We start from the raw sequence: 26,715 nt of genomic DNA on the forward strand, positions 1-26,715 counted from the left end.
AACAGTTCAGGAAAAGAATGAGGAGACATTTCCGAGGCTGCTTTAAAAACAGGCCACAGAGTTTTAAAGAAAGAAGCAGCGGGAGTCGGTAAGAGACTTGTAGGTATTAAGAAGAGGGTCCAAAGACTATTCTATTGTTTTTATAACATGGGCAATCGCAAAGTTGGTGGCAATGGGTCAGTTTGCCAAACAGGAGAATTCGAGAAAGGAAGATGAAGAGGAGCTGTTTGGCGATGTGTAATTTAAGATGTCAACCAGAGACTCGGTGTAATATATGGAAAGATGCTATACTTAGCCTGACTCGAAAGGGAAAAGTTCAGATGCCACAAAGGTAGGTTACTGTGACACATGTACGTTTGTGTGTCAAATGAGTGATTTCAGAAAATTCTCCTCCCCTCATTTCGGAGCTTCTGGACTACGTTTCCCAAGACGCCCTGCGTCACGTCCCACTTGGCGCCGCGGAAAAGGTGTCCCGTGAGTCTCCGAGCGCAGAACTCCGCCTCCGCCTCTGGGGGCGGGGCGACATCTGACTCCCGGAGCGCCCGGTTACGCACTTCCTCCCGGGGTCTGGGCCGAATCGCCTTGTGGCGGGTTCGAGTCCCGCCTCCTGAGCCTCGCCACAGGCCCCTGAGTCCGGGGCGGGGCGCATTCTCCGGGTAACCGCTCCTCAGCGAGGGGCGGTGGCACACGTTGGGCTTCACCATGGAGGACTACCTGCAGGGTTGTCGAGCTGCTCTGCAGGTAACCTACCCCTGTCTGTGATCGTAAGCAATGAAGCATGGGGTCCAGGAAGGACGAAGATGTGGGATGTGGGGAGGGTCTGTGTGGAAGGAACATGGAATTGAAGGGTGGGGGCTTGGGATCTGTCAGGCTTGGGGCCTGAGGAGTGGGGGACGAAAACCTAGTCTTGAGAGTGGGAATGCTTCTCAGTCTCCCGGTTTTTGGCCCCGTGCTTTCAGGGTCTGCCTGAGAGCGGGGCGGAGGATTCATGGGTCTGGGTCCTGCATCTGATCCTCTGCTCACTGTCGCGTGGGTCACTTCCGTCAAAAGATCCAAGGCTGTGCTGCCGCCGGGGGTACCCCCCGAGGTGTATTTTTTCCTCCCACCGCCCCTCTTTCAGTTTCTGCTCACAAGGGCTCCTTGACCCACTGGCCTCCAGGTGAACCGCGGGGGTCCGAGGAAACCTGTGCTCAGGGTTTTATTGCCTCTGAACGGCTGTTTCTGTCTGGCGCTCCTGACTCGTCCTAGAGTGGAGGTGGTCGTGGTGTGTTCTTTTAAATCTGTTGTAAGTTAAACATACACAGTACATCTGTTGACCTGCAGCCTGCGTTTCTTTGCCTCCAGTTTTCTTCCTTGGCCTTAGAAACAGAGATTACATTCAAAATAAAAACAAAACAAAAAAAAAAAACAAAAATAAAACAGTCTAGAAGATAAGTACAAAATGTTTGGAATCAAAACTATAAGCATGACTCTTGAATGCTTTGTGGCTTATTTTTGGTACTCCCTGAGCCAGTTGGAATCTCCCAGCCAAGCACCATTAGGCTGCTATCCCCAGTTAGCAGCAAAAGCTGGCCAGAGGCTCCAGGAGGTCACCTGGCCCCCCTACTTTAAGCTACACTGCTGTAGAAACCTAGACAGATGGTTGGCTGTGCTTTCCTTTTTTAAGTATCTTAACTCTGAGAGTACCCCTGAACTATAGATTCTAGTCTTGAGCAAATCCTAAAAGTCACCTGATTTCTCCTGCAGACTGAGCTGCAGAGTAGGGGTGAAGTTCAGTTTTAACACTAATTGTGAAATACAAATTTTGGGAAAGTTGTGTTTAATGCATAAGGCAATTTAGAGACAGTTGGTTACCTCTCATTTCCACCACAGGGAACTTACTAAAGGACTAAGATGGAGTCTTTGCAGTACCATTCCAAGTGCTAAGCAGTTGAGTCCACCCTCAACCCCCTTGCAATAACCCAAATGAATAGTCTCTTTCCCACCGTTTGGTAAAGAGCCCTTGGAACTGAAATCTCATCAATAAAGATTTTATTTATTTAGAGAGAGGAAGGGAAGGAGAAAGAGAGGGAGAGAAAGCCCCCTACTGGGGACCTGGCCTACAACCCAGGCGTGTGCCCTGACTGGGAATCAAACAGGAGACTCCTAGCTTCACAAGCCCACACTCAATCCACTGAGCTACACTAACCAGCGCTCACCAAGTAGCATTTCACTGTATGCATCTATCCTGCAGCATCTACCCTCCAGAGTACCACCCCCTTTCAGGTTTACAGTAGGTCTGCATCAGTATGAAGCTGAAAATACTGGGTTTTTCTAATATTGCCAGTATCCTTTTTCTGCCTGATTTCATCCCCCAACAAGAAAGATCTAGATCTTAATTTTTTCAGACTTGTGAACTTGTGAAGGTGAGGTTGTATCTTAGAGCTCTCATCACGCAGCCTAGCCAGGGCCAGGAGAAATGAGAGGATTAGACTCCAGGAATTTTAGTGGGGAACTGGTGGCAGGACATACAGGTGGACACCAGTAATTTAGATTGCTTTGAATTACAGAGGTTGTAAATATAGATAGTAAAAAGATTTAAATACAAAAAGGATATGAAATGAAACAGGGTTTTTTTTTTCTTCTCCCCATCTAATTCCCCAGAGGCCACACTTGTTTCTTGTGTAAAGTATCATTTGGAGACGCTTACATTTGAGTGTTTCTGTTAAACTTTCAGGGAATTGTGAATGTTTGACTTTTGCACAATGTAGAAATGGCTGATAACTCAGACAACTCTCTTGTTGATACTGTATTTTTAGCATTAGATACCAGAGGAATTTTCTACAGTCTCTGCCACAGCGATAGTAGGATATTCCTTAGAAAAGAAATCTTGACTTATCCCAAGTGGGGAAAAGTTTTTGCTTTGTGGTGGGGCTGCACTTAAGGTTAGGTGCTCGTCCAGGAGCCTTTGGCTAACCTGTGCTGTCTGCACGTCTCAGGCCTGAGGCAGGAACCAGGAGTGGCTGGCTTTCCGCAGAACTTTACCATCGTGACATCTGCTGGGAGGGCTTCTCTATCTCTGGCTCCTTGTCTCCTTTTTTTTCCCTCCTTCATTAACTGGTAGTGTAGGCATCAGACCATTTTCAGCCTCAGGGAGGAAGTGATTTGCTTTGTCAGTCCTGGAACCCATCCCCTCTGCCTGCACCAAAGCCACAAAGATTGTCGGGGTAGAGTCATTTCAAGTAGTGGGTTTTCTTTTTTAAAAAATCCTTACTCAAATATATGCTTGTTGATTTGGGAGAGAGAGAGATGTGAGAGAGAAACATTGATTGGTTGCCTCCCACACACGCTCCAGCTGGGGATCGAACCCACAACCTAGGTGTATGTGCCCTGACGGGGAACTGAACCTGCAGACTTTTGGTGTACTGAATGATGCTTCAACCAACTGAGCCATCCTGCCAGGGCTTTGTTTTTTAAGAAAAAAAAAGTGTATATTTACTTGTGGCTCTCAGATTGTATTTCTTCCATTGGCAGCTTAGGTTTCCTCATGCTCTAAGTGTAGCTATATTTGCTCTGAACTCTTCCCTCCGGGGTGAGAAAACTGAGGCTGTTTGGCTTGTGCTTTCAGCTGGTGGGGGGTGGGGTGAGGGTAAAGAATTGCACAAGTTTTTCCTAAGTGAGGAGGAGAATGTTGCTTTCTAAGTTGGGCAGCCCTACACCTGCCTTGCTCAGAACAGCCTTAAGTTAGTGACATAATCATTAATTGCAACCCTTTTTCCTTCTGAAAAAGCGGCCTGGTTTGAACCACAAAATACAGTGGTACCTCGGTAATTTCTTCTGGAACTCATGATGAGTGCCAGCACCGACGAGTACTGAACCATGAAGCATTTTCTCTTGCGAGGTGGCATCGTGACTCATACAAGGTCTGGCACTTGTGACAAGTCCCAGGCAAGCACAGAGTGCTGAAACATTTTTTCCCTGTCAAAATGTGACCAGTCCAGGGTTTGGCGAGTTCTGAAGCTGACGAGTACTGAGGTGTGACTGTATATGGTCACCTACCTTGTAAGCTATGTCAAGGATTTGGGACACCTGCCCATGAAAAGGTAGAGAGCTCCTTAAGGCAGAAGTTCAGTTCCATATGAGAGCCAGGAATGCTGGCAGTGGGAGGTTTGGAGGAAGAGGATTGCTCTGGCCTGGGTAATCTGGGAAGGCCTCCCAGAAGAGGGGGGCTTTGGGGAGGGCCTGACTGGACTGGACCTGGACTGGGAGGGGTGGAGAAGGTGGAGGGAGCTCATCTTGACTCCTACAGAGTGGGCATTACGTTCTATCTATCTCATTTAATCCTCATAACAACTTCATGAAATTGATTACAGTATTATCTCAATTTTTAAAATTAAAAATGAGCCCTGGCTGGCGAAGCTCAGTGGATTGAGCTCAGGCTGCGAACCAAAGTGTCGCAGGCTCACATGCCGGGGATGCAGGCCACAGCCCCCACAAACTGCACATTGATGTTCCCCTCTCTCTCTCTCTCTCTCTCTCTCTCTCTCTCTCTCTCTCTCTCCCTTCCCTTTCTAAAAATAAGTAAATAAAAAAATCTTAAAAAAAAATTAAAAATGAGTCTCAGGCAGGCCAAGTTCCCACAGCCAGTAAGAAGCGAGCCCAGTCTGGTCTTCTCAAGTGGAGCTCTGCTGCCTCCGCACGCAGCAGGACCAGTGCTGGGGCAGAGCGGGGAGTGCACACACTGTGCTTTTCCGCAGCACGTAGGCCAGTTAGGCTAGGGGAACGGTGGGAGAGGAATGCCACCACCTGCCTCGGTCACTCCTGTTCCGAGATTAGCTAAAAGCTCCAGAGTATTCCTTTCGTGTTAGTGCCTTTTGGTTTCTGTCTGAGGTTGGCTGAGCGCAACAGGTTGGCTACTTGCCTTTCTCTGGAAAGTGCGTCTCCTCGCCTCAGAGCCACAGAGTTGTGAGTCCCTGCTTCTGCTTCACTGCCTGGCCTTTCCTCAGCGCTGGCGGTCTGACCGCCCCTGCTGCCTCTGCCCCTGAAAGGAAGCAGCACTGACGCGAGTGAGTTCTGGAAAGGGCCTCTCTGGGCCCAGCAATAGGTCTCACCGCCTTGCTTTGTCTTTTCCCTGTTCCTCTCACTTTTTTGCTCCCGAGTCAGGGCCATATGGCCACTTGTGTTTATGCAGTTCCCTCTCTAGAGAACATTGTGCCCCCCCTTCCTGCTCCAGTGAGCAAGTTATCTGTGCAGCCACTTACCTCAAGTGCTTTGTTGTCACTCCGGTCCACAGCCATCTGGGCAGTTCCTGGTATCCAGGAAACGGGGGCCCTCTCTGGTATCAGGAGGGGGAATTGCTCTAGGACTGGGTACGGAATTCTCATATTGTGTCAGGAGGAGTTTAATATTGAAAAGACTCCCATGCTGTTCAGTATAAGTGGGTCTCGGCCACCACCCTGTTGAAGTAGGCTTAGAGAAATGGGCGCAGGCGAGAGCCTCAGGGCGAACTTGCCCCTGAACTTGACAGATAATCTCTGCCTTTTGTGCTTCCCTCTAGGGGTGGGAACAGGAGATGGGAAGAGGGTGGTTTAAAAACAAGAAACTTGTGAGTTATGAGATAAGGCAATTAATACCACCAGAAGTCTAAAACTGTCCCTTGAGGGGGGTGGGGGGCATGTAATAGCCAATACAGGGCAGATGACTCTAGGTTCCTAAATGCTCTTTCTTCCTAAAAATAATTTCTTGATAACTGTTCCTTGTTAAGTTTTGCTTCTCTGAACCCCTTTCCCACTTTTCTAAACTCTTCATCCAGCAAATCTTCCTTGAGTGAGGAAGCCTGCGTGGCTGAATTTTCACCTTTCTACATAACCCAGCAGTCCTTACCCAGAAGTGACTTTTGCGCCTGCCCCCCTGGAGAATATTTGGCAAGTCTGGAGACACTTTTGGATGTCATAACTGGGGATGCTACAGACATCTAGTCGGTAGACTGCAGGGATGCCGCCAAATATCCTACAAGGCACAGGACAGCCCCCACAACAAGGAATTATCTAGTCCAAAATGTCCATAGTGCTGAAATTAAGAAGCTCTGCCCTGGCTGGTGTGGATTGAGTGCTGGCCTGAAAACTGAAAAGTCACCAGTTCGATTCCCAGTCAGGGCACATGGCTGGGTTGCGAGCCAGGTCCCCATTTGAGGGTGTGCGTGAGGCAACCAATCAATGTATTTCTCTCACATAGATGTTTCTCTTCCTCTGTGTCTCCCTCCCTTCCTGTCTCTAAAAATGAATGAATAGAATTTTAAAAAGAAAAAAGAAACTCGGTTGTAACTCATGTGTCTCATATGGACTCTCTTATCTGTCCATCTCTCAGAAACAGGCTGAGAGAGACGTTCAAGAGCAAACTAATAAAAGAGCATTCTTGTACCCTCTGCTGAATCATAGACTTTATGGTCTCATTCCACCCGGCTGAGTGCTCATACCTGGAATGAAATCATAACTCTTAAGGTAGCTACCTCTGCAGGTCGTTCTGAGGATTAAATGATTAGTTCGTGCACATAAAGCTATTAGAACAGCATGTGGCACACTGATGTTTCAGAACTGAACCAGCGCCCCGCCCCCCACCCCCTGCATCTCTGCTGTTGTGGGCACTGTAGGTTTTAATGTATTTTATTTAAAACTCAGATAGCTAGGGAGATGCAAGGAAACAAGGTTAATAATAGCCCTCCGTCCTCAGTTCTCATCAGCAGCTGGACTTTTCAGAGTATTAAAAATAAAAGTTCCAGCAGCGGCGGCAACTGTGCTTGCTTTAGTCTGAACCTGCTGGGAAAGTGTCTGTTTCTTGGCTTGAGTGTGTTGGTCATATCTGGTTCTCATGGAGGCTCCTTGGGAGCAGGGGGAGGGAGTGTTTATGGACAGCTAGATAGTGGACTACATTTTTTGTGAAGTGTAAGGACTCTACCCTATTTTTAAAATGGGAAAAATAAACCGTGGCTTAAATTTATGAGCTACCCCAGATGCAACCTCAGAAATCAGAGGATTGCTCAGTGTTGTTTTTCTGTAAATTAACGCTCAAGGAGACAACGTAGCAGAGAGGAAAGAGCACTTTCCCATTAACTGGGTCTGTGTGGAATGCTCCAGCCTCTGCTAAAACGCCAGGCCCTCTCAGCTCATGTCCTCACTCACGAAATGAGGACCCGTAAGATCAACTTGCCTCCCCAGAGAGAACCAGTGAGCGGATGTGTGAGAAGCCCTCCGTGAGAGTACGGTAAATGGAGACGCAGAGATGCTTCTGCTAGCTGCCCGTTCTCCTTCCAGGAGTCCCAACCTCTGCACGTCGTGCTGGGAAATGAAGCCTGTGACTTGGACTCCATGGTGTCCGCCCTCGCCTTGGCTTTTTTCCTGGCAAAGGTGAGTAGCTAGGAACAGAATCTCTTAGAAAAGATTTGGATTCAAGGTTCAGCTCTTGGGTAAGTTAAATCTCTTAACTTTTCTGAGTCCATTGTCACCAGCTATAAAGCCTGAAATAATTTACAGTGTTGCTGTGAGGGTCAAATGAGCAAATGTATTTTGAAGGATGTGTAAACCATAAAGCAATATTCAAACAATTCATTGTTAAGTTTCTTGTAGGCATCCATGATCATGTCCAGCTAGCTCTGCAGCATGTAGAACTAGGTCTTTTCCATGAATTATCTTGCTGACCTTTGTGTTATTGCCAAGAATAAGGAAGGATGAGAGTTGTCCTTTTATTTTTATTACCTGGGTAATTGTGGCTTTGGGAAGGGCAGTAACTCACCCAAGAACATGTCTCCCTTAGTCCCAGCAGTTTTGTTATTTTTCCTGCCTGTTCCAAAACACTGCCATGCCTTCTTTCCACTTCCCTCCAGACGACTGAGGCTGAGGATGTCTTTGTGCCAGTTTTAAATATAAAACGTTCTGAGCTGCCTCTACGAGGTGATAACGTCTTCCTCCTTCAGAAGTTTCACATTCCAGAGTCCCTCTTGATTTTCCGGGATGAGATTGACCTTCATGCATTGCACCAGGCCGGCCAGCTTACCCTCATTCTTGTTGACCATCACGTCTTACCCAGGTAAGTGGAGAGAAGTGAAGCTGATACTTATTACACTCTGTGTTGGGCTTTGCCAAGTTAGTTGTAAGGAGAGGAAGAAAGAATGTTTTGCTCTCGGGGATCTCACAGGCTAATCATAATTGATGGGTCATAATCAGCTATAGAAAATCTTGTCACTTCTTCAGTTTTGCAAGTAATAATAAAAAATAGAAACATGTAGAGTTCAAAATAAAGTATAACTCAGAAATCATTTAAATCTGCCTTTGGTATCATTTGTTATGATTTTGTGGCAGATTTATTATAATAGAAACATTTGAATAATGGTTGTAACTCTTTAATTTTTAAAAAGTTAGCAAAATTATTTCCTACGTAAGACAATATCTCATTAGTGTCTGTTTAACAAAGATACACACCTATAATAATTCCACCTTAATTTAGGACTGGAAAAAACTGCCAACAATGCAACATAAATATGTGTGTCTGGCTCCTGCAGCACAAAAATGTACATTTTTTCCTCGACACTGGTTGTAGCCGGTCGCCGACAGAGGGTAGCCTGAGGGCACTGATCCCAGTATCCATTCACTCATTTGCAAACTTCAGTTTAGAGGGTGAAGGTGAGACAGAGTCCCTGTTGTCAAGAAGCTGTCGGTGAGGAAGAGGGACCCGGTCATTGTAATGGGTTTCGAGGTAGGTGAGGGCTGTCACTCCAGGGGACAGTAGGTACACGAAGGATGAGTGGTTACATATACTACAGGGGAGTAGAGGGTGTCAGGAAGGGTTTCCTAACAGAGTTGGCCCTTGATCTGAGTTTTGGAAGAGGACTAGGTGTTTGTTTGGGGAATGGGGAAATAAGGTAGGTAGGAGAAGCATCCAGGCAGAAAGAGTGATTAATATAAGCAAGGCAGACAGGCATGAAATAGCACGGTGAGTTGGGGGAGCTGGGATTTGTTTTGCATGGCTGGAGCATAAAATATGAGCAAGAAGTAAGACCTGGAAAAAGATAAGACTAGAGAGATTGTCAGGGGCCAGATCATAGAGACCTTGCAGGCCCTGCCAAGGAGATTAGACTTTAGTTTAGGGCAGTGGGGAATTAGTGTTAATTATATTTATTCCAGGTCCTAATGTAATCAGATTTGCATTTTTGAGTTCATCATTCGGGTACAGTGATTTTCAGCATATGCTGTAGCACACTGGTGGCGGCAAGGATTGTCAAAAAGACATGCAACACCCGACTATTTCATCAGGGGCACTGACTTCTTTGCCCTTAGACTGTCAAATAAAAAATGGCAACAGCCAACACAACAATAGCCATCTAGTATGAATGAATCAAAATTATACTTCTTAATTTTTTTTTAGTTAAATTGGCCAAAAATGTATTGGGTTGGCCAAAAAGTAATTTTATTTTTTTCTGTAAAATAAAAGACATATTTTTTATTTTCACCAATAATTTTATTGATTAGGTTATTTTGAGTATGTTCAGTATCTCCTGCTATTGACTTCTAGTGGGTAGAGGCCAGGGGTGCTGCTAAACATCTTCCAGTGGATAAGACAGCACTACAGCAAAGACTTACTTGGCCAAAATGTCAACAGTACCAAAAAACTTCACAAACCACTTTTGACATGTGCAATCAGTCACAGCACCTTCTCCATACACTGCACAAACCTTTTTTTGCATTTCAGTTGCGTTTTTACCTTTCTTGAAATAATAAAGCATGATATACCAAAAATGTTGCATATTTTCTTCCATCTTCAATTTTAAAATGGTTGTACAATAATTCAACAATTTTAATGTTTCTTTTTTTAGTGCATGCTGGTATGACAGCTGTCACACTACACTCTAACAAAATTGTTTTCAATGAAGTTAAAGACAACTAAGCACTACTAGAGCCATCGTACGAAAAAAAAACAACAAACTTTTCACCAACCCAATAATTTAATTTTTGGTGTGCTGCAGAATTGTAGTACTTAGTTGATGTGTGCCATGAGATGAAAAGGGTTGAAAATTGCTGTTCAGGTGGCATTGTGGAGGATTGCTTAGGAAAGCCCAAGACTGAAAGCAGGTGTTTGGTTGAGACATATTGGAATAGCCCAGGTGAGAGATACTGCTGGCCTAGAGTAAGGCTGTAGCAGAGGTTTGAAAAGGAGGTAATAAGTAGAAGCTGAGAAGGCCCAAGATCTAGTGACCTGCGTGGAATTTGAGTATTAAGTGAATTGAGGGAACAGGAAAGATCTAGATGTTAGGTGTCAAGGGCATCCGTTGGAAAGGCAACCCTAAAGGACATCAACTATGTGGACACAGTATTGGTAGCAGATTCTTTGCCAAATTCACTTATACATTGTTTCAAGATGATTTCAGTTATAACATTAAAGAAAAGAATTGAGAGGAGTGAGGCCCAGGGAGAAGTGACCAAAGTCTAAGTGTTTACCTAAGATGTCTGGTGAGAAGCAGCCAGAGTGCTCCTACGTATCGTTCTTTCTGTTTTCCCCACACCGCCTTCACGCACACAGAAGTGACGCAGACCTGGAGGAGGCAGTGGCAGAGGTGCTAGACCATCGGCCCATCGAGCAGAAGCGCTGCCCTCCCTGCCATGTTTCAGTGGAGCTGGTGGGGTCCTGCACTACCCTGGTGACCGAGAGAATCCTGCAGGGGGCACCAGAGATCTTGGACAGGCAAACTGCAGCCCTTCTGCACGGTGAGAGCGGCTTGGTTGCGGCCTGACTCCTTTGTTCCTCTATTCCTATCCCCGAGAAGGGACGATGGAAAACTCCAAACCCTTCTAGCTTGACCATACCCTCCCAGAGCCTTGCAGTGCATACTCAAGGCTAGGATTCTTTCAGGGGGCAATTTGGCATTGAAAGGCTGTGGGGTACTTTGCGTTTAAAGGCCTGTGGGAATCATGGAGGGGAACAGACCGAGATTTCACTGTATAATGAAAAGAGCAGTAGCCAAAGAAGCAGGAAACGGATCCCAGTACCATTTCTTCCCAGGAAGTAGTTCTGTGACCTTCAGCAAATCTCTTAGCCATTTTTATTCTCACTTTTTTTCGTTTGTAAAAAGAGAGAGAGCTGGACTAGACTGTCTCTCAACTTGCAAGATTCTTTACTGGCATTTGGCCTACAGAAGGGAAGAGAGGTCATCTCTTTTTGACTGGGTTTCAAAGTCTCCAAGGATTGAGAAGCTCAGGCTTCCTTTCTACCTTTCCCCCATTTCCCTGCCTGCATTTCGGTTTGGATTTGGGAGGTCTTACTCAGGACAGTGTCCCAGTTTCTTGTTTTGTTTTCAGTGAGTTTTTCCTGTGTGTCGTGTCCACTGGGTAGGAGGGTTACGTGTGTTTTGGTGGCCACGAATGGACGGCCCCAGGACGTGAGTTCCGCCATCCCCCTCTGCCACAGGAACAATCATCCTAGACTGTGTCAACATGGACCTTCAAATTGGAAAAGCAACCCTAAAGGACAAAACCTACGTGGAGAAACTGGAGGCCCTCTTCCCGGATCTGCCCGAGAGAAATGACATTTTTGATTCTCTGCAAAAGGCAAAGTTTGATGTGTCAGGTATGAAGGGTTAGACCTACCTCTCTCCCTCCCATGTGAGAACACAGGTGGGCGGTCCTTGTTCTTTATATTCCCGAGCACCATCAAAGCCATTTCAGAGCATGGGTGATGGTTTAAGCTTTGCAGAGAAACAAGGTAGTGTGTGAGTCTGATCAGGAACTAGTCAGTCATTTACTGGATTGTTCTGTCTGGGCTTTTGGGGATAATGAGGAGGAATATACTGAGAGTCTCAGAGATTTCCAGTCTAACCAGAGAGTATAAATAAATATGCTGAGGGAATACTAAATTATCAGAGTAAGATCTAGATCATTGGTTAGGGAAGCGGAAGAAACAGGGTGTGTACACCAAGGACGAAGGAAGAGAACAAAAACTTCCATAACTGTCTACCCAGCTACCACCTGTTGGTTTAAAAATAATAATAAAGCACCACATGTACTTTTAGGAAGTTAAAACAACAGAAAGGGGGAAAGTCAAAGGTAAAAGCCTCTCTTCTTCCTCTTACCCTTCTCTCCAAAGTCCCTGGCTCTAAGTGTAACTAACTATTGTGACCCAGTAATTTAAAGTAATTTTTATTATATAATTACATGTTCTGTTATCAGCCCCGTCTATTGCCCCAAAGAGAGGCTGTGTGTTTCCACTTCCTCGGCTTGTCCTGGTGTCCTCACATTGCTGGTTTTGGGGCCCTGGGCTCGCTTGTTTGATCCCTGGGCTCACATCCACTTTCTAGGACTGACCACTGAGCAGATGCTGAGAAAGGACCAGAAGACCATCTTCAAGCAAGGCATCAGGGTGGCCGTCAGTGCAATATATATGGACTTGGAGGTGAGAGCAAGATGTATGTTCGCGGAGAGAAGACCTTCGGTTATGCCAGTAACCTTGCCCCTCTCTTCTGGCTCTCCCCCACAATTTACCTTGTACCTGCCTGTGTTTCACGAGCTCCCTGGTAACTCCCACAGTTCGTTGTCTCTCGCTGAACTGCCGCAATAGCCCCCACGGATTCCCAGCCTCCAGTTTTGGGCCCCGAGAGACCATTCCGCCTGCAGCAGCCAGAGTGATGGCGTTAACACCTGGCTTAGACTGTATCACCCCCTCCCTTTATCGCCTTTTCATTGCACTTGTAATAAAATGTAAAGACCTTCACTGTTGTTTACAGGATCTGCCGTGGCCTGGATCATCATATAGCTAATATGTAATAAAGCTGATTTCCAAGTCAGTTCTATCCCAACCCAAAACCTGCATTCTCCCCATTCTACTGCCTGCCTCCCAACGCATAGATAGCACTGAGTAAATAGTAGATACGTGTTTTATGGAGCCCCAGGTTAACATGCAAAGAAGAAACCCTCCATAAGCACTTCGTTAGGGATCAGTGGTGGTGACGAGGTGACCCGCTCTAGCCCGCATCTCTGTCCGTGTCTTCTCTTCCAGGCCTTCCTGCAGAGGCCCAGCCTCATCGCAGACCTCCGTGCTTTCTGCCAGACTCACATCTATGACGTCCTGGTTGCCATGACTATCTTCTTCAACACTCACAATGAGCCAGTGCGGCAGTTGGCTATTTACTGTCCCCATGCAGCGCTCCGGATGACAGTGAGTCTCTGTCCCCGCTTCACGCTGAGGGCTCTACAGAGCTCTGCCTGTACATGCTGCCCTCTCCTTGGTTCTCACAGTTACACAGAGGTCCCCTGACCTATTTCCAGAATCTTCCTCCCCTGCTTTTTTTATCCTGTCTACGTGATTATCCTTAATCATACTGCATTGGGCAGGGGGATTCCAAAGTGAATAAGAAATGGAGTTTCTGCTTAGAAAGAACCTGAAGTCAAGTTAAAGGGAAACGTAATGGCCCTGGCTGGAGGGACTCAGTGGACTGAATGCCAACCGTCGAACCAAGGACTCCCTGGTTCGATTCCCAGTCAGTGCACATGCCTGGGTTGCAGGCCAGGTCCCCCGTGGGGGGCGTGCGGGAGGCAGTCACACACTGATGTTTCTCTCCCTCTCTTCCTCTCTCCTTTCCCCTCCCTCTGAAAATAAATAAAATCTTTAAAAAAGAAAATGTAATGAATCTGCAGTTAAAACTCAATTCTTGGTTTAATCATTAACTCCTCAACCTTGAAAACCAATTGCTTCTCTTTACCCTCTTGCCTGGAAAATGGGAAGCAAAAGAGAAATGTTTTCCACACTTACTCATGTAGGGCGTGATCGCCCTGTGTAGTGCTGACTCTGTAGAGAAGTGATCCGGGAGCAGGTGTTTTTCTTCCCCGATCATCTGCTTGGCCACCTTTTCCACCTCCTCCCCTTTCTTTTCCTCTGTTGGTTACTCATTAGCACAGGGAAGAATTTAAAAGTGGACTTAAAGCAGTCCAGGGCCTCTTTGGGTTGCTGGGGCTACTTGAGGACTGGTGAAGCTGGATCTGAATACAGCCGGATAATCCGTTGAGCCCATAAAAGGTACGCCCGCCCTTTCCCACACCTCTCTTGCCTCTGTCTTCTCTAGGCAGCAAACGTAACTTCATTCAGTGGAAGATAGTTTGGCGTTGGGGAAAGACTGCCGTTTTTAAAGGCAGAGAGACATGCTCTTCTATCTCAGATTTGCCACTTACTTTCTCTTTGAGCTAAAGCAAGTCAGTTGACTTCTGAGCCTGTAAGTGGTATAATATTACCTACTAATTAGTTTGATGAGATCATTAAACATAAAGTCATATGTGAAGTACATTGCTGGGTACAAAAGTAAACACTCGGTAAATGGTGGCTCCTGCCAATCATGTCATGAAGGAAAAGGCACTTTGGCTGCGAGAAGTGCCTCTCCCCACCCACCTTCTCCCTGCCACTGTCGTGGAGCTGGGATGATGTTCCCACAGCCCGGGCGGCCTTGTGCTGGGCAGTGGGAGTCCTTTTCACAGCCTGCCCTGCCACTCCCTCTCTTCCTCCTCTGTGAGGAATAGTATAATACAGTGATTCAAAACACCAGCTTTGGTGATAGACCTAGTTTCAAGGGTCAGCTTTGCTTCATTCAAACTATGACTCTAGGAAGTTACCTGATCTGTCTAAGCCTCAGTTTTGCAGCCTGTGAGTGAGGGTAATAGTGCTATCAACCTTATAAGGTAGTTGTGAGGATTAAACGAGGTCATGCGTGTGAATGGCCAGACTCGGCATTGTGCACGGCCTGCCTCCCACCTCCACTTCGATCTGCTCATTCTCTCTGCCTCTGTCCTTCCCTCGACCTCAGTGTAGATGCTTGTCCCCTTGCAGGTAAGGGTAGAGTTCAAGTTTTTGAGCACAGGAAAACACTAGGAAACAACACTAGGTGGTTGGGAGCTGGGGGTCCTGGATTCTGGTTCATATTCTACCACTTCCTATAATACATGATTTTGCTCAAGATGGTTAATCTCTTGGGGACTTGGTTTGCTTATTAATAAAATGAAATACATGGTCTTAAAAGTTTCTTCTGCTTCTAAAAGACTGTGTATTAGTTGATGTGCCTTTTGTTGCAAGCAGTAAAGCTGAACTCTGGGTGATTTAAAAAATATTTCTCGCCGCGGCTGGACCAGTCAGTTGGCCGGTGTTGTCCCCATGCACCAGGGTTGCCATTCGGCCGTGGCACCCACTGGGATCAACCAATGATGCGTAAACAAGTAGAACAACAAATCCGAGTTTCTGTCTGTCTGTCTGTCTCTCCCCCTTTGTTTTTCTCTCTAAAATTAATAAATACAAATTTTAAAAAATATTTCTCCTCCGTAAGAGAAGCCTCCACCTTACGTACTGTTTCCCCATCTTGTCGCCCCTTTAGATCTGCGACTTCCTGGAACACTCTCACTCTCCGTCCCTGAAGCTGACCCTTACCCCAAGCCCCGACCCTAACCTCCAAGCCTATATTCAAGGCAACACCCAGGTGTCTCGAAAGAAATTTCTGCCTCTCCTTCAGGAAGCCCTGGCATCATATTTTGACTCCACGACCAGCCCTTCAGGGCAGCCGGAGACAATGGATGTGTCCAGGGAGCAGGTGGACAAAGAATTGGACAGAGCAGGTACCTCGCTGATTCCTGGACTGAGTCAAGATGAGGAGGAGCCCCCACTGCCTCCCACGCCCATGAACAGCCTGGTGGACGAGTGCCCTCTGGATCAGGGGCTGCCTAAACTCTCAGCCGAGGCCATCTTTGAGAAGTGCAGTCAGATCTCGCTGTCACAATCTTCCACTGCCTCCCTGCCCAAGAAGTGACCTTTGGGAGGGAGGGGTTAGTGAGAGTGGTTGCTTGAACCACCACGAATGCATGTTTGGTGAGGTTTCAGCAATTCTGTCTTCATTGCTCCAGGATATGGCATACCGGTACTGTTCTTATAAACCTGGGAGGAGAAAGAAGTAAAAGCAAGCAGCTACTTTAGGGATGGCCTTCTACCTCCCCCACCACCTCCAATCTCTATCAATCCAATTCTGTTATTTAATTTAATCCTTTGAATCTGCACTGACTCCCCAGGGGCACAATGTAACTCCTACACTGTTCCAGCAGCAGCACAAAAAAGAATGTGTACCCCAAAAGTGCCCTCAGCAAGGCTCTTTAACAGAACCAGTATCTCTCATGGAAACAAACATTCTCTGTCTCATGTGTTCGTTTCTTCTCTCACTGACTCAAGTATTTATTGAATACCCAACCTAAGCTATACAGCATATAGAGTGTGCGTTGGAAACTGCTGTTTTAGTTCTCAGCCTTTAGCAGATTTCCAGCATCATGACTCCTCTTTCTACACCCGGTTAGGCAATGGTGTCTGATTCCAAGATAGCTAACTTTTTTTTTCTCTGAGTGTGTGACTTTCGTGGGGTTATTTGGGAGCAGATTAGAGGCCATTATCTTCTGCCCTGCTCAGGTGGCCTGGATCTTGGTTTCTTTGGATCCCTTGTCCCAAAGCTACAGGGAGCCTAAAGAAACCCACAAGAGCCCTGAGCATTCCAGAGATGCTCGGGAAGGCCTTACGACCTCATGGGCACTTTTCCCAAAAGACAGCAGAACTGCAATGAGAGCCTCGGCTCTTCCCCTGCCTTAGCAGGTCTGTCAATTCCGTGTCCATGTCACTCTCTTCTTGCTCATAGTAAAAGGAACCATGGAGTTCTAATACGAACTGCCATGAACTGTGTGTCTTTGGCAAGGCTCTTCATCTCTAAGTCTCATTTTCCCCATCAGTAGAACTAAGGATCTAGACTAGAAGTTCTGTTCTCCTTGGCAATAGTCAGGGTCACTGGATCGTCTGTATTTATGTGTGATTGTACCAAGGGACTCAGCCTCATGTAGCATGTACAGGGGTATGATTCATACTGTAGTGACCCAGCAAAGAGCTCCCGCCCACTGACTTGTTCTGCATGTGTAGTCTCCCTTTTTCTTCAGACCAACCTGTTCCCCCTTTTCCTATCCCGCAGCTCTATTCCATGTAAGTTGCCAACAGTTTCACTGGATTGTGGGGAATGTGATGGTTTTAGCATGACGTTTTCGGTATGTGGGGGACAGTGTGACTTCCTGTTGAGGGGATGATGTGTGTAGCCATTGGAAGGTAAAAATAGTGGTGTGATTACTGAACCAAAGGAATTTATGTTTTGTAACTTGGGTACCTAATTTTGCATTTTGTTAAAGAATTAAATAATTTTTTCCTGGTTGGGGTCTTGTCTCTTTTTATGACTGTAATCGGGCCTTTTCATCAGATAATTGTTTCATCCTCCTCAAGATTTTCTCCCTTCTTCCTATTGTACTTTTTTTTATGGTGTTTCTGTATAACTTTTTTTTTTTAAAGAAATTTTATGTATTTTTAGAGAGGGGAAGGGAGGGAGAGAAACACCAATGTGTGGTTGCTTCTCAAGCGTCCCCTACTGGGGACGTGGCCTGCAACCCCGACTGGGAATCCAACTGGCGACCCTTTGCTTCCACAGGCCAGCACTTAGTCCACTGAGCCACACCAGCCAGGGCCCTATTGTACATTTTATATCTTCCTTCTGTTGACTCTTTTTGGGAATAAGGAGCAACAGTCTTTTATCTCCCCTCATCCTCAGCCTCTCTAATTTGTTTCTCTTCCCAGAACTATCTTTATAACACACTTCTGTGCCACTGATTTTGCTTATTCTCAAAAAGTAGGGCCAAGATAGTCCTAAACCAAAATGATTTTTACCGTTGCCTCTTTTTTTTTTTTTTCTTAAGAGCAGCTTCCAGATTCTAAGGAGTCTGGAAAGAAGAGCAGATTGCCTTCCTAGAGCCCTCCAAGACTAGCCATTTTAGAAAATGTACTCTCCCCAAAACCCTCCCCCACATAGGCATGGTTCTTCTTTTGGGCAAACCTGCTCTTTGGGAAGGGAGGTGGCAAAACCTGTTTGGAGGTGAGGTTACCTCCCTTCCACACCTTCCTTCTTAGAGGCAAGACGACAACAGCTGAGGCAGAGAAAGGTTTCCGGAGTGTTGAGGAGCTGGGGTAATCAGCTTCCTGACTTCTCCAGGAGTTTAAGGAAGGGGACAGGTTTCTGAGGATGGGAACTATGCAAGAGGCAGGAGGAAAGACATTGGACCTTGGGTAAGTGAGATCTTGGCTGACAATTAGAAACAAAAAGTGACTAGTCTTGGGACTTCCCCACCATCCAGCTCTTACCGGTTCTTATCTCGGGTTCCTAGAAGCAATAAAACTGTAAAAATTACTTTACAGAGAAGGAATGAGGGTGGTTCTATTAAGGTAGTAATGTTGGTATGGTATGGAACTGAGAACAGAGTCCAGGGTAATTCCCTATTGTGAGTGTTTTTGTTTTATTTTTTAAGAACGTTTCTATATTTTGACTGGGATAAATCTGCCTGGTCTCTGTTTTCTAACCCCCACCCTCCAGAATGGCCATTAGGAAGGCAGACCCAGAAATTTAGGTCCAGGTTCTCCCCAGCAAATCTATCTTCCTCTTTACCTTCTTGCCCCGCCCCTCCACCCAGACCGTGGTTTCCCCTGACCACTCCCCAGCACAGCGGAGGACGGGCCCGTCTAGGTGCCATCTTCCTGAACTTTGCCCAGTGATAGATGGGCAGGTCTGTCGGTGTCCAGCCAATTATAATGTGGATTTTACTTCTCACCTCTACTGTGTAGGTGGAGCGACTGCCAGAGGAGTAAATATGATTAGTTTTACATTCTATCCTTCCTCTGCCCAAACCCTAACCCTAACCCTAAACCCAACAGTAGGGGTCATCTGTTTCCAGCAAGCGGCGAGCATAGTAGAAACATCTGTCTAGGAGAGGAGTTCTTATGAAGGCTTGCTCAGCTCTCTGCACCTTAATTCCTGTTCTTCATTCCAGTGTCTCCTACCTGCAATCTGGTTCCCTCGAGACACTACCTAGTTTGTCTCGTGATAATCTTTTCTGCCGGGGGTTGGGGGACTACCTTAGGGTCACGGAGAACGCAGAAGCAGCAGGACTAGCAGCATCCCTGAGGCTTGAGGAACTGGAGCTGAAGGAGGAGTGGCAGGATGAAGAATTCCCCAGGTGAGGGGATGAGAGGGAGGCTGGGAGACGGAGGGGATGGTCACAGATCGGGGGACAGGAATGTAAGTTAGAATGTGAAGAGGTGGGGAAAAACCAGAGGTGATAACATTGTGGCGGGAAGAGAGAATTGATGATACCTGGCTTGATGCCTTTAGCCTATACTTCTTCCCCCTTTTAATCTTTTTTTCCTCCAGTTTGCTTCCTGAGAAGGCTGACTCTTCTGAAGATCCTGACAATCCCAAAAGAGACTTACAGGCAGGTAGGTAAATTAGAACCTAGGCCTCAAGGTTTTTTGTTTGTAGGGTTTTTTTTGCGGGGCCAGGGGGGGGGGGTGATTCTGAGGGAGAAACATTGGTTTATTAGTCCACTTTTCCACACATTCATTGGTTGATTCTTGCATATGCCCGGACCAGGGATCAAACATGCAACCTTGATGTTTGGGGACAATGCTCTAACCAACTGAGCCTACCTGGCTAGGGCTGGCCTCACGTTCTTAATTCTAACCCAGTGGAGGTTTATGCCATCCTCATCCTTTTGCAGTGCTATTTCCCTTTCTCAAATGCCCCCTGTGTTAGTTCTTTTTTTAGAATTCACCCCATATTATCACCTCTGTACACAGAAATTCTAACCAACACACGTCTGTCTACTTTTTTGTCTCGTCTCCCCCCATCCCAGGTACCCCCAGCACTTTAGCCCTGTGTGGCCACCGTGCCATGCGTAAGCGTCTTTCTGCCACAGATTTGCGACTGAATTTGACAAAGGGGCCTGGAGATAATGAAGCTTCTTCCACCCACTCAGCACCTTCCTCTCCTGATGGTAGCTCTGACCTGGAAGTAGACGAATTAGAGACACCTTCAAGCTCCGAGCAGCTGGACAGTGGACATGAATTTGAATGGGAAGGTGGGAAAGAAGCATGAGGAATGAGCAGAAGGAAGTAGAGGCCCAAGTTAAAACTCAGGATGGATTTAATGGGACTGATGTTAGAACTGATAAGGTGGGGACAGAGAGGCAGAGTGAGCAAAATGAATTCTTCAGAATAGAAAGGTAGAACCTAGGAATTCAATGTGAAAGAAGTCAGTAGAGGACGGGTGAGGTCCTTTGTTAATTAAGGAAAGCTATTGAATGACTGACAGGTGCATGCCATCAATGAGCTAGAACTGGAGTTGTAAGGATGAATAAGATAATCCCTACCACCCTCAGGGAATTCTCTGTTCGGTAAGAAACAAACATACAAATAAATGCAATGGAAGCTGTGATCTACATGTGCACAGGGTACCGTGTAGGCAGAGAGAGGAAGAGGTCGGTTCTGCTGGCGAGGCTGGGGAAGCCTTCACAGAGGAAGGGACTGAGTGGTTGCCAGGCATTTGGAGAGGCAGCCTGGCTGGAGAAGCAGCTTGGGCAGTGCCGTGGCGTGTCGAGGGACTCAAAGGGTTAGGTATGACTCTAGATACTAAGGAAAACTGCTATTCACACTTCTGACGTCAAATGTGTGGGTTTTCCCCACACTGACCAATTTTCAAACTATCCAGACACCCACTAGGTGTCCTGAAGTTCAGTTATGACACTAACTACCTGGAGTTAGTGCAGACCCCAGAGGTTAAAGGCTCAGTCCCACAAGACTGCCACCTCTCCCCCCACATCGAACACCTGTCTCATGTACAGGTGTGTCACCTGTGCTTCAGATCAACTGGCTACCTACTACCCTCTTCTCAGGCTGGATAATTTGCTAGAATAGCTCACTAGAATTCAGAAAAACAATGTACTTACTGAATTACAAATTTATTAAGAGGATATGACTCAGGAACAGCCAGGAGGCAGAGATGCATGGGACAACGTATGTGGGAAGCCCTCTCCATGCCCTCTCCGGGCACACCACTCTCCCAGCACCTCCGTGTGTTAACCAGCCCAGAAGCTCTTCATACCCCTTCTGTTAGGGTTTTTATGGAGGCTTCGTTATGTGGGTGTGATTGATTAACTCACTGGCTGTTAGTAATTACCACAGCCTCTAGGTTCTCTCCCCTCCCTTAGAGTTCCAGCCCTCTAGCCACCTGGATGGTTCCCCTGGCAACCAGCCACTCATCCTTAGGAGCTTTCCAAAGTCAACTCACGAACATGACCTCTGTGTTTGAAAGGGACTTGTTATGAATAGCAAAAGATACTCTTTTCACCTTTTGCATCAGGAGCTAAGGACAAAACAAAATATGTATATATTACTATATCATTGTATCACAGATATGAAGGGCTGGGAGGTGAAAAGAATGACGAAAGAATGTTATATTAAGTAGACAAGGTCAAATCATGGAGATCCTTGCTACCACACTAAGGAGTTTAGATTTTATCTTAGGAAATGGGGAGTCATTGAATGCTTTTAATGAAGACAGTGAAATGACCAGATTTAATTGCTCTGAAAAGATTGAAAACAACCTAAGGGTCTCTCAGGAGGGTATTAATACTATTATGATGCATCCATACAATAGAATACTAAGTTCTAGACAAATATATTTTTAAAGATTCTATTTATTCCCAGACAGAGGAGAAGGGAAGGAGAAAGAGAGGGAGAAAAATATCAGTGTGTGGTTGCCTCTCACAACCCCCTCACTATGGACCTGGCCCGCAACACAGACATGTGCGCTGACTGGGAACAGAACCGGTAACCATTTGGTGTGCAGGTCTGCACTCAATCTACTGAGCCACACCAGCCAGAGCTATTTATTTATTTTTAGATTGAGGGTAAGGGAAGGAGACAGAGAAGGAGAGAAACATCAATGTGTGCCCCTACTGGGGTCCTGGCCCGCAAGCCAGGCATGTGCCCTGACGGAATCGAACCAGCAACCCTTTGGTTTGCAGGTTGGCGCTCAATCCACAGAGCCATCCCAGTCAGGGTTAGGCAAATATTTTTTAAGATGAGGAAGCTTTCTTTTCTTTCTTTTTTTTTTGAGGTAGCTCTTTCTATCACCATGCAGAGTTAGTGGGTGTAGCATATTGCCATTTGAGTAAAAAAGGTAGGGGAGAACAGAAAGTTTGTTCTAGCCATGGTGTAGAGGGTGGGATTGAGAGAAACAAACTAAAGGCAGGGAGACCAGTTAGGAGGCTCGTACTAAAGCCAGGTGACAACTGCTAAGAACCTGAACCGAGATAGTAAGAGGAAAGAATGATAAAAGAGTGTAATGGAGGTAGATGAAAGAGGATCTGGGGTCCAGCTGATAGAGAAGAAAGAGCCTTGGATGACGTAGAGTTTTCTCTCTCAGGAAGCTGGATGGATGGGCCATTCATCCAGAAAGAAAATAAGGGAGAGATGAGGAAGAGCATGAGTTTGAGTTGCACTTTGTATCTGGTGGCTTGGAGATGACAGAGACACCTAAAGTAGAGATGTCTAGTCTCGGCATTTAGGAATATAGGTCTGGAGTTAGGTAGAGAAGCCCGGGTTAAAGACACAAATTTGAGAGTTGTCACCTTATTGATGGTAACTGAAGACATGGGAATAAATGACCTTACTCGATCATAGAAAGAAAAAATCTGGAAAAAAAAAAAAACTGATAGTAGCAAGGACCATCAACCTACCATAGTGCAAGGTTAAATCAAGGCCACTGTCTAGTGAAAGTGAGGATAATGAATCACAGGAAATAGAAACCAGCAAGGGGTTGGGTGTATTGAACAAACCAGGGCTAGGATTGTGGGGACAAATTGAGGAATGGGAGGTTGGAGTAATAGATTCTAGGAATCTGGGGAAGATACGAGATACTGAAAGTGTGTATTCTGCTCTGTTGATCCTTCCCCATCCCTCTCTTTTAGATGAGCTGCCCCAGGCAGAGGGTCTGGGAGCCAGTGAGGCAGCTGAAAGGCTGGGCCAGGGTTGTACGTGGGATGTGGCTGGAGATAATGGTCATCGCTGGAGGGTGTTCCGAACAGGGCAGCGGGAGCTGCGAGTGGACATGACGGTCATTGAGCCCTATAAGAAAGTCCTGTCTCATGGAGGTAATGGCTAGCATAAGTGGAGGTGTAAGAACTGTGACGTGCTAAATAAAATGCCTAAGCTGGAAACTCAGTTATTAAGCTCACACTCCTTCTATAACTTCCAGACACCCTCAACTTAAGCGTGTCTGTCAGTATACCTTTGTTGACTGAAATTTCCATTGTCCTTCCCAGGTTACCATGGTGATGGCCTCAATGCTGTCATCCTCTTTGCTTCCTGTTACCTACCCAGAAGCAGCATCCCCAACTATACCTATGTCATGGAACACTTATTTAGGTGAAATGGGAGGCCTGAGGGGCTCCAGGTTGGATGTTAGGGAGGGAGAAGTAAAAAAGAACCCCCTTCTTTAGCAGTAGCTGATTGTAGAATCTACAATAATGTCCCTCTCACCCCCCACACCCCCTACTTCCCTGACCGTTTTGTGCCCCCCCCCCCCACAGGTATATGGTGGGAACTCTAGAGCTGCTGGTAGCTGAAAATTATCTGCTTGTTCATCTGAGTGGAGCCACAGGCAGAGCCCAAGTTCCACCCCTGAGCTGGATCCGCCAGTGTTACCGGACTCTGGATCGGCGGTGAGCCTCAGGACAAGGGGGGTCTCAGAACCTGAGTCTGTTTTATCTCTTTCTTTTCCATCTTTTCCATCCTTCTTCCACTTAGTTCCTCCTTGTTTTTGTCCCTCTATACCTTTTCTAAGCCTTTTCTAAGTCTTCTGTTCTCTTTTAGAGTCAGAGAAAGCAAGTTTGAAATGTCTTTGCCATTTACCAGCTGTGTGATTTTGTTTTGTTTGTTTGTTTGTTTGTTTAATCAGCTGTGTGACTTTTGATAAGTCACTTAACCTTTCTGGGATTCAGTTTCCTTATCTAGAAAATGGCAGTGGGAGTACCCTTGCCACTGGGAGTCTATGAAAATCAAGTAAACCAAAGTGGCACATTGCCTGGCACCTAGAAGGCACCCCTTCCTTTTCCCACGGTCCGGTCATTTATTTCACTTCACAGTCCATTGTCTTCTCTGTGTTCATCCCTGACCCACAGATTTTCTCCCCCCAATGTTCCTTCCTTTCCTCCATCTTCCCTTTGCTCGTTTTTCTTTTTCTTCTTCCTCCTTCTTTATTTTCTCCTCACTGGTTTTCCTCCACCTGGGGTTTTACAAATAGGCCTGGTCATGCAGAGATGGAGAAGTGTACCCAAAGGACCTTATACAAAGGAAGGGCACAGGAGGGGAAATGGGGTAGCGAAGACCAGGCTGAGGGATTCTAAGAGAACTTCCTAAGAAGGAGGAGCCCAGAGCTGAAAAAAATGATGGAGCTGAGAGTGCAATGAAAAGAATGGGGGTCAGACCCAGTTGCCAGAAAAATCTAGACGTTAGAGAAATGAAGGAAGGTCAAGTACTGAATGTAGCTCCACCTGCCCTTCAGGCGTGAAGGTAGAAGAAGAAATAGAATGATCTCCGATTCTCCTTCAGGCTAAGGAAGAACCTGCGCGCCCTGGTGGTTGTCCATGCTACGTGGTACGTGAAGGCATTCCTGGCGCTGCTTCGACCCTTCATCAGGTGGGTCCTAGCTCTGGGGACAAGGACGCTTTCCCTTCCCCTTCTTCCCATTTTCTTTTTCTTCCTTAAAAAAAAAAGGGAGGGGTTTATATGAGCCAAATTGATGACATAAACCATGAAACAAGATCTCAAATGGTCCCCCTACATTTTCCCATTTTCAAAATCAAGAGTTAGAAGAACTTGCCCCACCCTGACTCTTTCTAGCTTTTTAACCCCTCTCTACTTGTTACCCTTCCCTCTGTAAGGGTGTCCAGGAGCCCTCTTCCCGGTATACAACACATGTGGTTTCTCCCCTCTTTTCAGTTCCAAGTTCTCGAGAAAGGTTCGTTTTCTGAATAGCCTGGGAGAACTGGCCCAACTCATCTCCTTGGATCAGATCCACATCCCTGAAGCTGTCAGAGAGTGAGTCCTGAGCTTAAGGATAAAGGTTTTGGGGTGGGATATGTAAAACCATTTTCTTTCTTTCTTTCTTTCTTTCTTTCTTTCTTTCAAGATTTTATTTATTTATTTTTAGAGAGGGGAAGGGAGGCAAAAAGAAGGGGTGAGAAAGATCAATGTGTGGTTGCCTCTTATGCATTCCCTACTGGGGACCTGGCCAGCAACCCAGGAATGTGCCCTGACTGCGAATCGAACCAGTGACTGTTTAGTTCACAGGCTGGTGCTTAGTCCAATGAGCCACACTAGCCAGGGCTAAAGCCATTTTCTTAATGCTTTGGGGTAGTTACAAAGGAACTAAAAGCCAGAGGACCTGTTCTCAGATGTTTCAAGGTCTCTGGGAAAACTGCAAATACCTCAAGAAGAAATTAAGAACACTAATATATCCAATAAAAACAAATGAAAAACTATAGAAGTGCTGAGGCAACAAGGAATAAAGGAATAATCACAGCACAGAATTTAGAAGAGATTCACCTCTGGCTGGTGTAGCTCAGTGGATTGAGCACTGGCCTGCCAACCAAAGGATCACTGGTTTGATTCTCGGTCAGGACATATGCATGGGTTGCAGGCCGGGTCCCCAGTAGGGGGCTGTGTGAGAGGCAACCACACACTGATGTTTCTCTTCCTCTCTTTCTCCCTTCATTTGCCTCTGTATAAAAATAAAGTCTTTTTTAAAAAAGAATTTAGAGGAGATTCCCTAGAAATTAGAAAGGGATACGGTTGTTGGCAGTGAAAAGAAGAGACTATCCAGTGAGGGAAGGGCGCTAGGAAGTAAAGGGTCCCAAGTGATGACCAACTCAAGCATCCCATCTTCCAATTCACCTGGCTTCTTTCTCCAAACCAATGAGTGAAACCCAGGCCCACTTATTTTTCTCTCTCCTAGGCTGGACCAGGCTCTCCATGGCTCATCGGACTGGAATAAAGGGTCTTAGTACCAAGCAAAGATATTTATCTGCCTACACCTTAACCCATCGCTGGATCTTCACAGCCCGATGGGGTGTCATGCCTCCCTCAACCTTGCCTTCAAAGCGGGGCTTTGAGGTCTGGAACTCGATCTGCTGGGAGACTTTCATTGCAGCATGTAGTGGCATTTTGTATGGGAAAGTGCAAAGCTGTGGGTCTTAATCTTGCTTGAGCTATAGGACCTTGGGCAGATAACTTCATCTCAGTGAGTCATTTTCACCCTTTTAAAGGAAGGGGCTGAGATCCTTCCCACCTGGGGTATTCTAGCAGTCTGTGAAGGCGAGGGGCTATGGGAAGGGCACGGCTTAACACTGCCAGCCTGCTGGGAGCCAGACAGGAGTCCACTCAGGAATCTTGGAGGACCCCTGTAAACCCCTCTTCCTCAGTCATGTCTGCTGCCTGTGAGCCTGGGAAGAAGTGTTTTCAAAACCTTTCTTAGCCACTGTGGGGACTCAGTTGGTTAGAGCCATGGTTGCAGGTTCCATCCCCTGTCAGGGCACATGCAGGAAGCAACCAATGAACACAAATAAGTGGAACAACAAATTGATGTTTCTCTCTCTCTCTGTCTCTCTGTCTCTCTCACACATACACACACACACACACCTTTCTTTCTTTAGTCAATTCAGACGTGTAGTGGTTAATAAATTGCGATGAGAGATTGAAGCTGTGTGCCAAGGAAGCGAACTGCTCTTTCCCCAGCCCCTCACATCACAATCCGTCGTC

At 46.3% G+C, this 26,715-nt stretch overlaps 2 protein-coding genes across 5 annotated transcripts; both read left to right on the forward strand.

The window, feature by feature from the left end:
* Positions 1-452: 452 nt before the first annotated feature.
* Positions 453-17,224, forward strand: PRUNE1 (prune exopolyphosphatase 1). Of its 2 annotated transcripts, XM_028502799.2 has the most exons (8): positions 453-741; positions 7,290-7,382; positions 7,859-8,061; positions 10,549-10,733; positions 11,434-11,592; positions 12,320-12,414; positions 13,018-13,176; positions 15,374-17,224. In XM_028502799.2, exons 1-8 carry the CDS (start codon positions 703-705, stop codon positions 15,800-15,802), a joined length of 1,362 nt encoding a protein of 453 aa, XP_028358600.1. In that variant the 5' UTR covers positions 453-702; the 3' UTR covers positions 15,803-17,224. The 2 variants fall into 2 exon arrangements, with proteins under 2 accessions (XP_028358600.1, XP_028358602.1); XM_028502801.2 differs by lacking the exons at positions 453-741; positions 7,290-7,382; positions 10,549-10,733; positions 11,434-11,592 and having other exon boundaries at positions 7,986-8,061.
* Positions 17,225-17,944: 720 nt separating this feature from the next.
* Positions 17,945-26,652, forward strand: BNIPL (BCL2 interacting protein like). 3 transcript variants are annotated; one of them, XM_028503131.2, is made up of 10 exons: positions 17,945-18,129; positions 18,978-19,073; positions 19,268-19,332; positions 19,749-19,973; positions 22,866-23,048; positions 23,220-23,322; positions 23,487-23,618; positions 24,508-24,594; positions 24,898-24,996; positions 25,913-26,652. In XM_028503131.2, the coding sequence occupies exons 1-10, from the start codon at positions 18,086-18,088 to the stop codon at positions 25,959-25,961; spliced, it is 1,083 nt and encodes a 360-aa protein (XP_028358932.1). In that variant the 5' UTR covers positions 17,945-18,085; the 3' UTR covers positions 25,962-26,652. The 3 variants fall into 3 exon arrangements, with proteins under 3 accessions (XP_028358932.1, XP_035871361.1, XP_035871362.1); XM_036015468.1 differs by lacking the exon at positions 17,945-18,129 and having other exon boundaries at positions 18,136-19,073; XM_036015469.1 differs by lacking the exons at positions 17,945-18,129; positions 19,749-19,973 and having other exon boundaries at positions 18,136-19,073.
* Positions 26,653-26,715: the final 63 nt, after the last annotated feature.

This window comes from Phyllostomus discolor, chromosome 14 (genome assembly GCF_004126475.2).
Source record: "Phyllostomus discolor isolate MPI-MPIP mPhyDis1 chromosome 14, mPhyDis1.pri.v3, whole genome shotgun sequence".
In the NCBI taxonomy this organism is placed as follows: Eukaryota; Metazoa; Chordata; class Mammalia; order Chiroptera; family Phyllostomidae; genus Phyllostomus; species Phyllostomus discolor.

What these genes read in the sequence shown, in the direction of transcription:
- BNIPL (XM_036015468.1), top strand. Translation starts at nt 18,838, where the DNA reads ATGAAGGCTTGCTCAGCTCTCTGCACCTTAATTCCTGTTCTTCATTCC. An exon ending in ACATGAATTTGAATGGGAAG is followed by an intron (nt 19,974 to 22,865) that starts GTGGGAAAGAAG and finishes CCTCTCTTTTAG; the next exon opens with ATGAGCTGCCCCAGGCAGAG. An exon ending in TACCGGACTCTGGATCGGCG is followed by an intron (nt 23,619 to 24,507) that starts GTGAGCCTCAGG and finishes ATTCTCCTTCAG; the next exon opens with GCTAAGGAAGAACCTGCGCG.
- PRUNE1 (XM_028502799.2), top strand. Translation starts at nt 703, where the DNA reads ATGGAGGACTACCTGCAGGGTTGTCGAGCTGCTCTGCAG. An exon ending in GTTGTCGAGCTGCTCTGCAG is followed by an intron (nt 742 to 7,289) that starts GTAACCTACCCC and finishes TTCTCCTTCCAG; the next exon opens with GAGTCCCAACCTCTGCACGT. An exon ending in ATGCAGCGCTCCGGATGACA is followed by an intron (nt 13,177 to 15,373) that starts GTGAGTCTCTGT and finishes TCGCCCCTTTAG; the next exon opens with ATCTGCGACTTCCTGGAACA.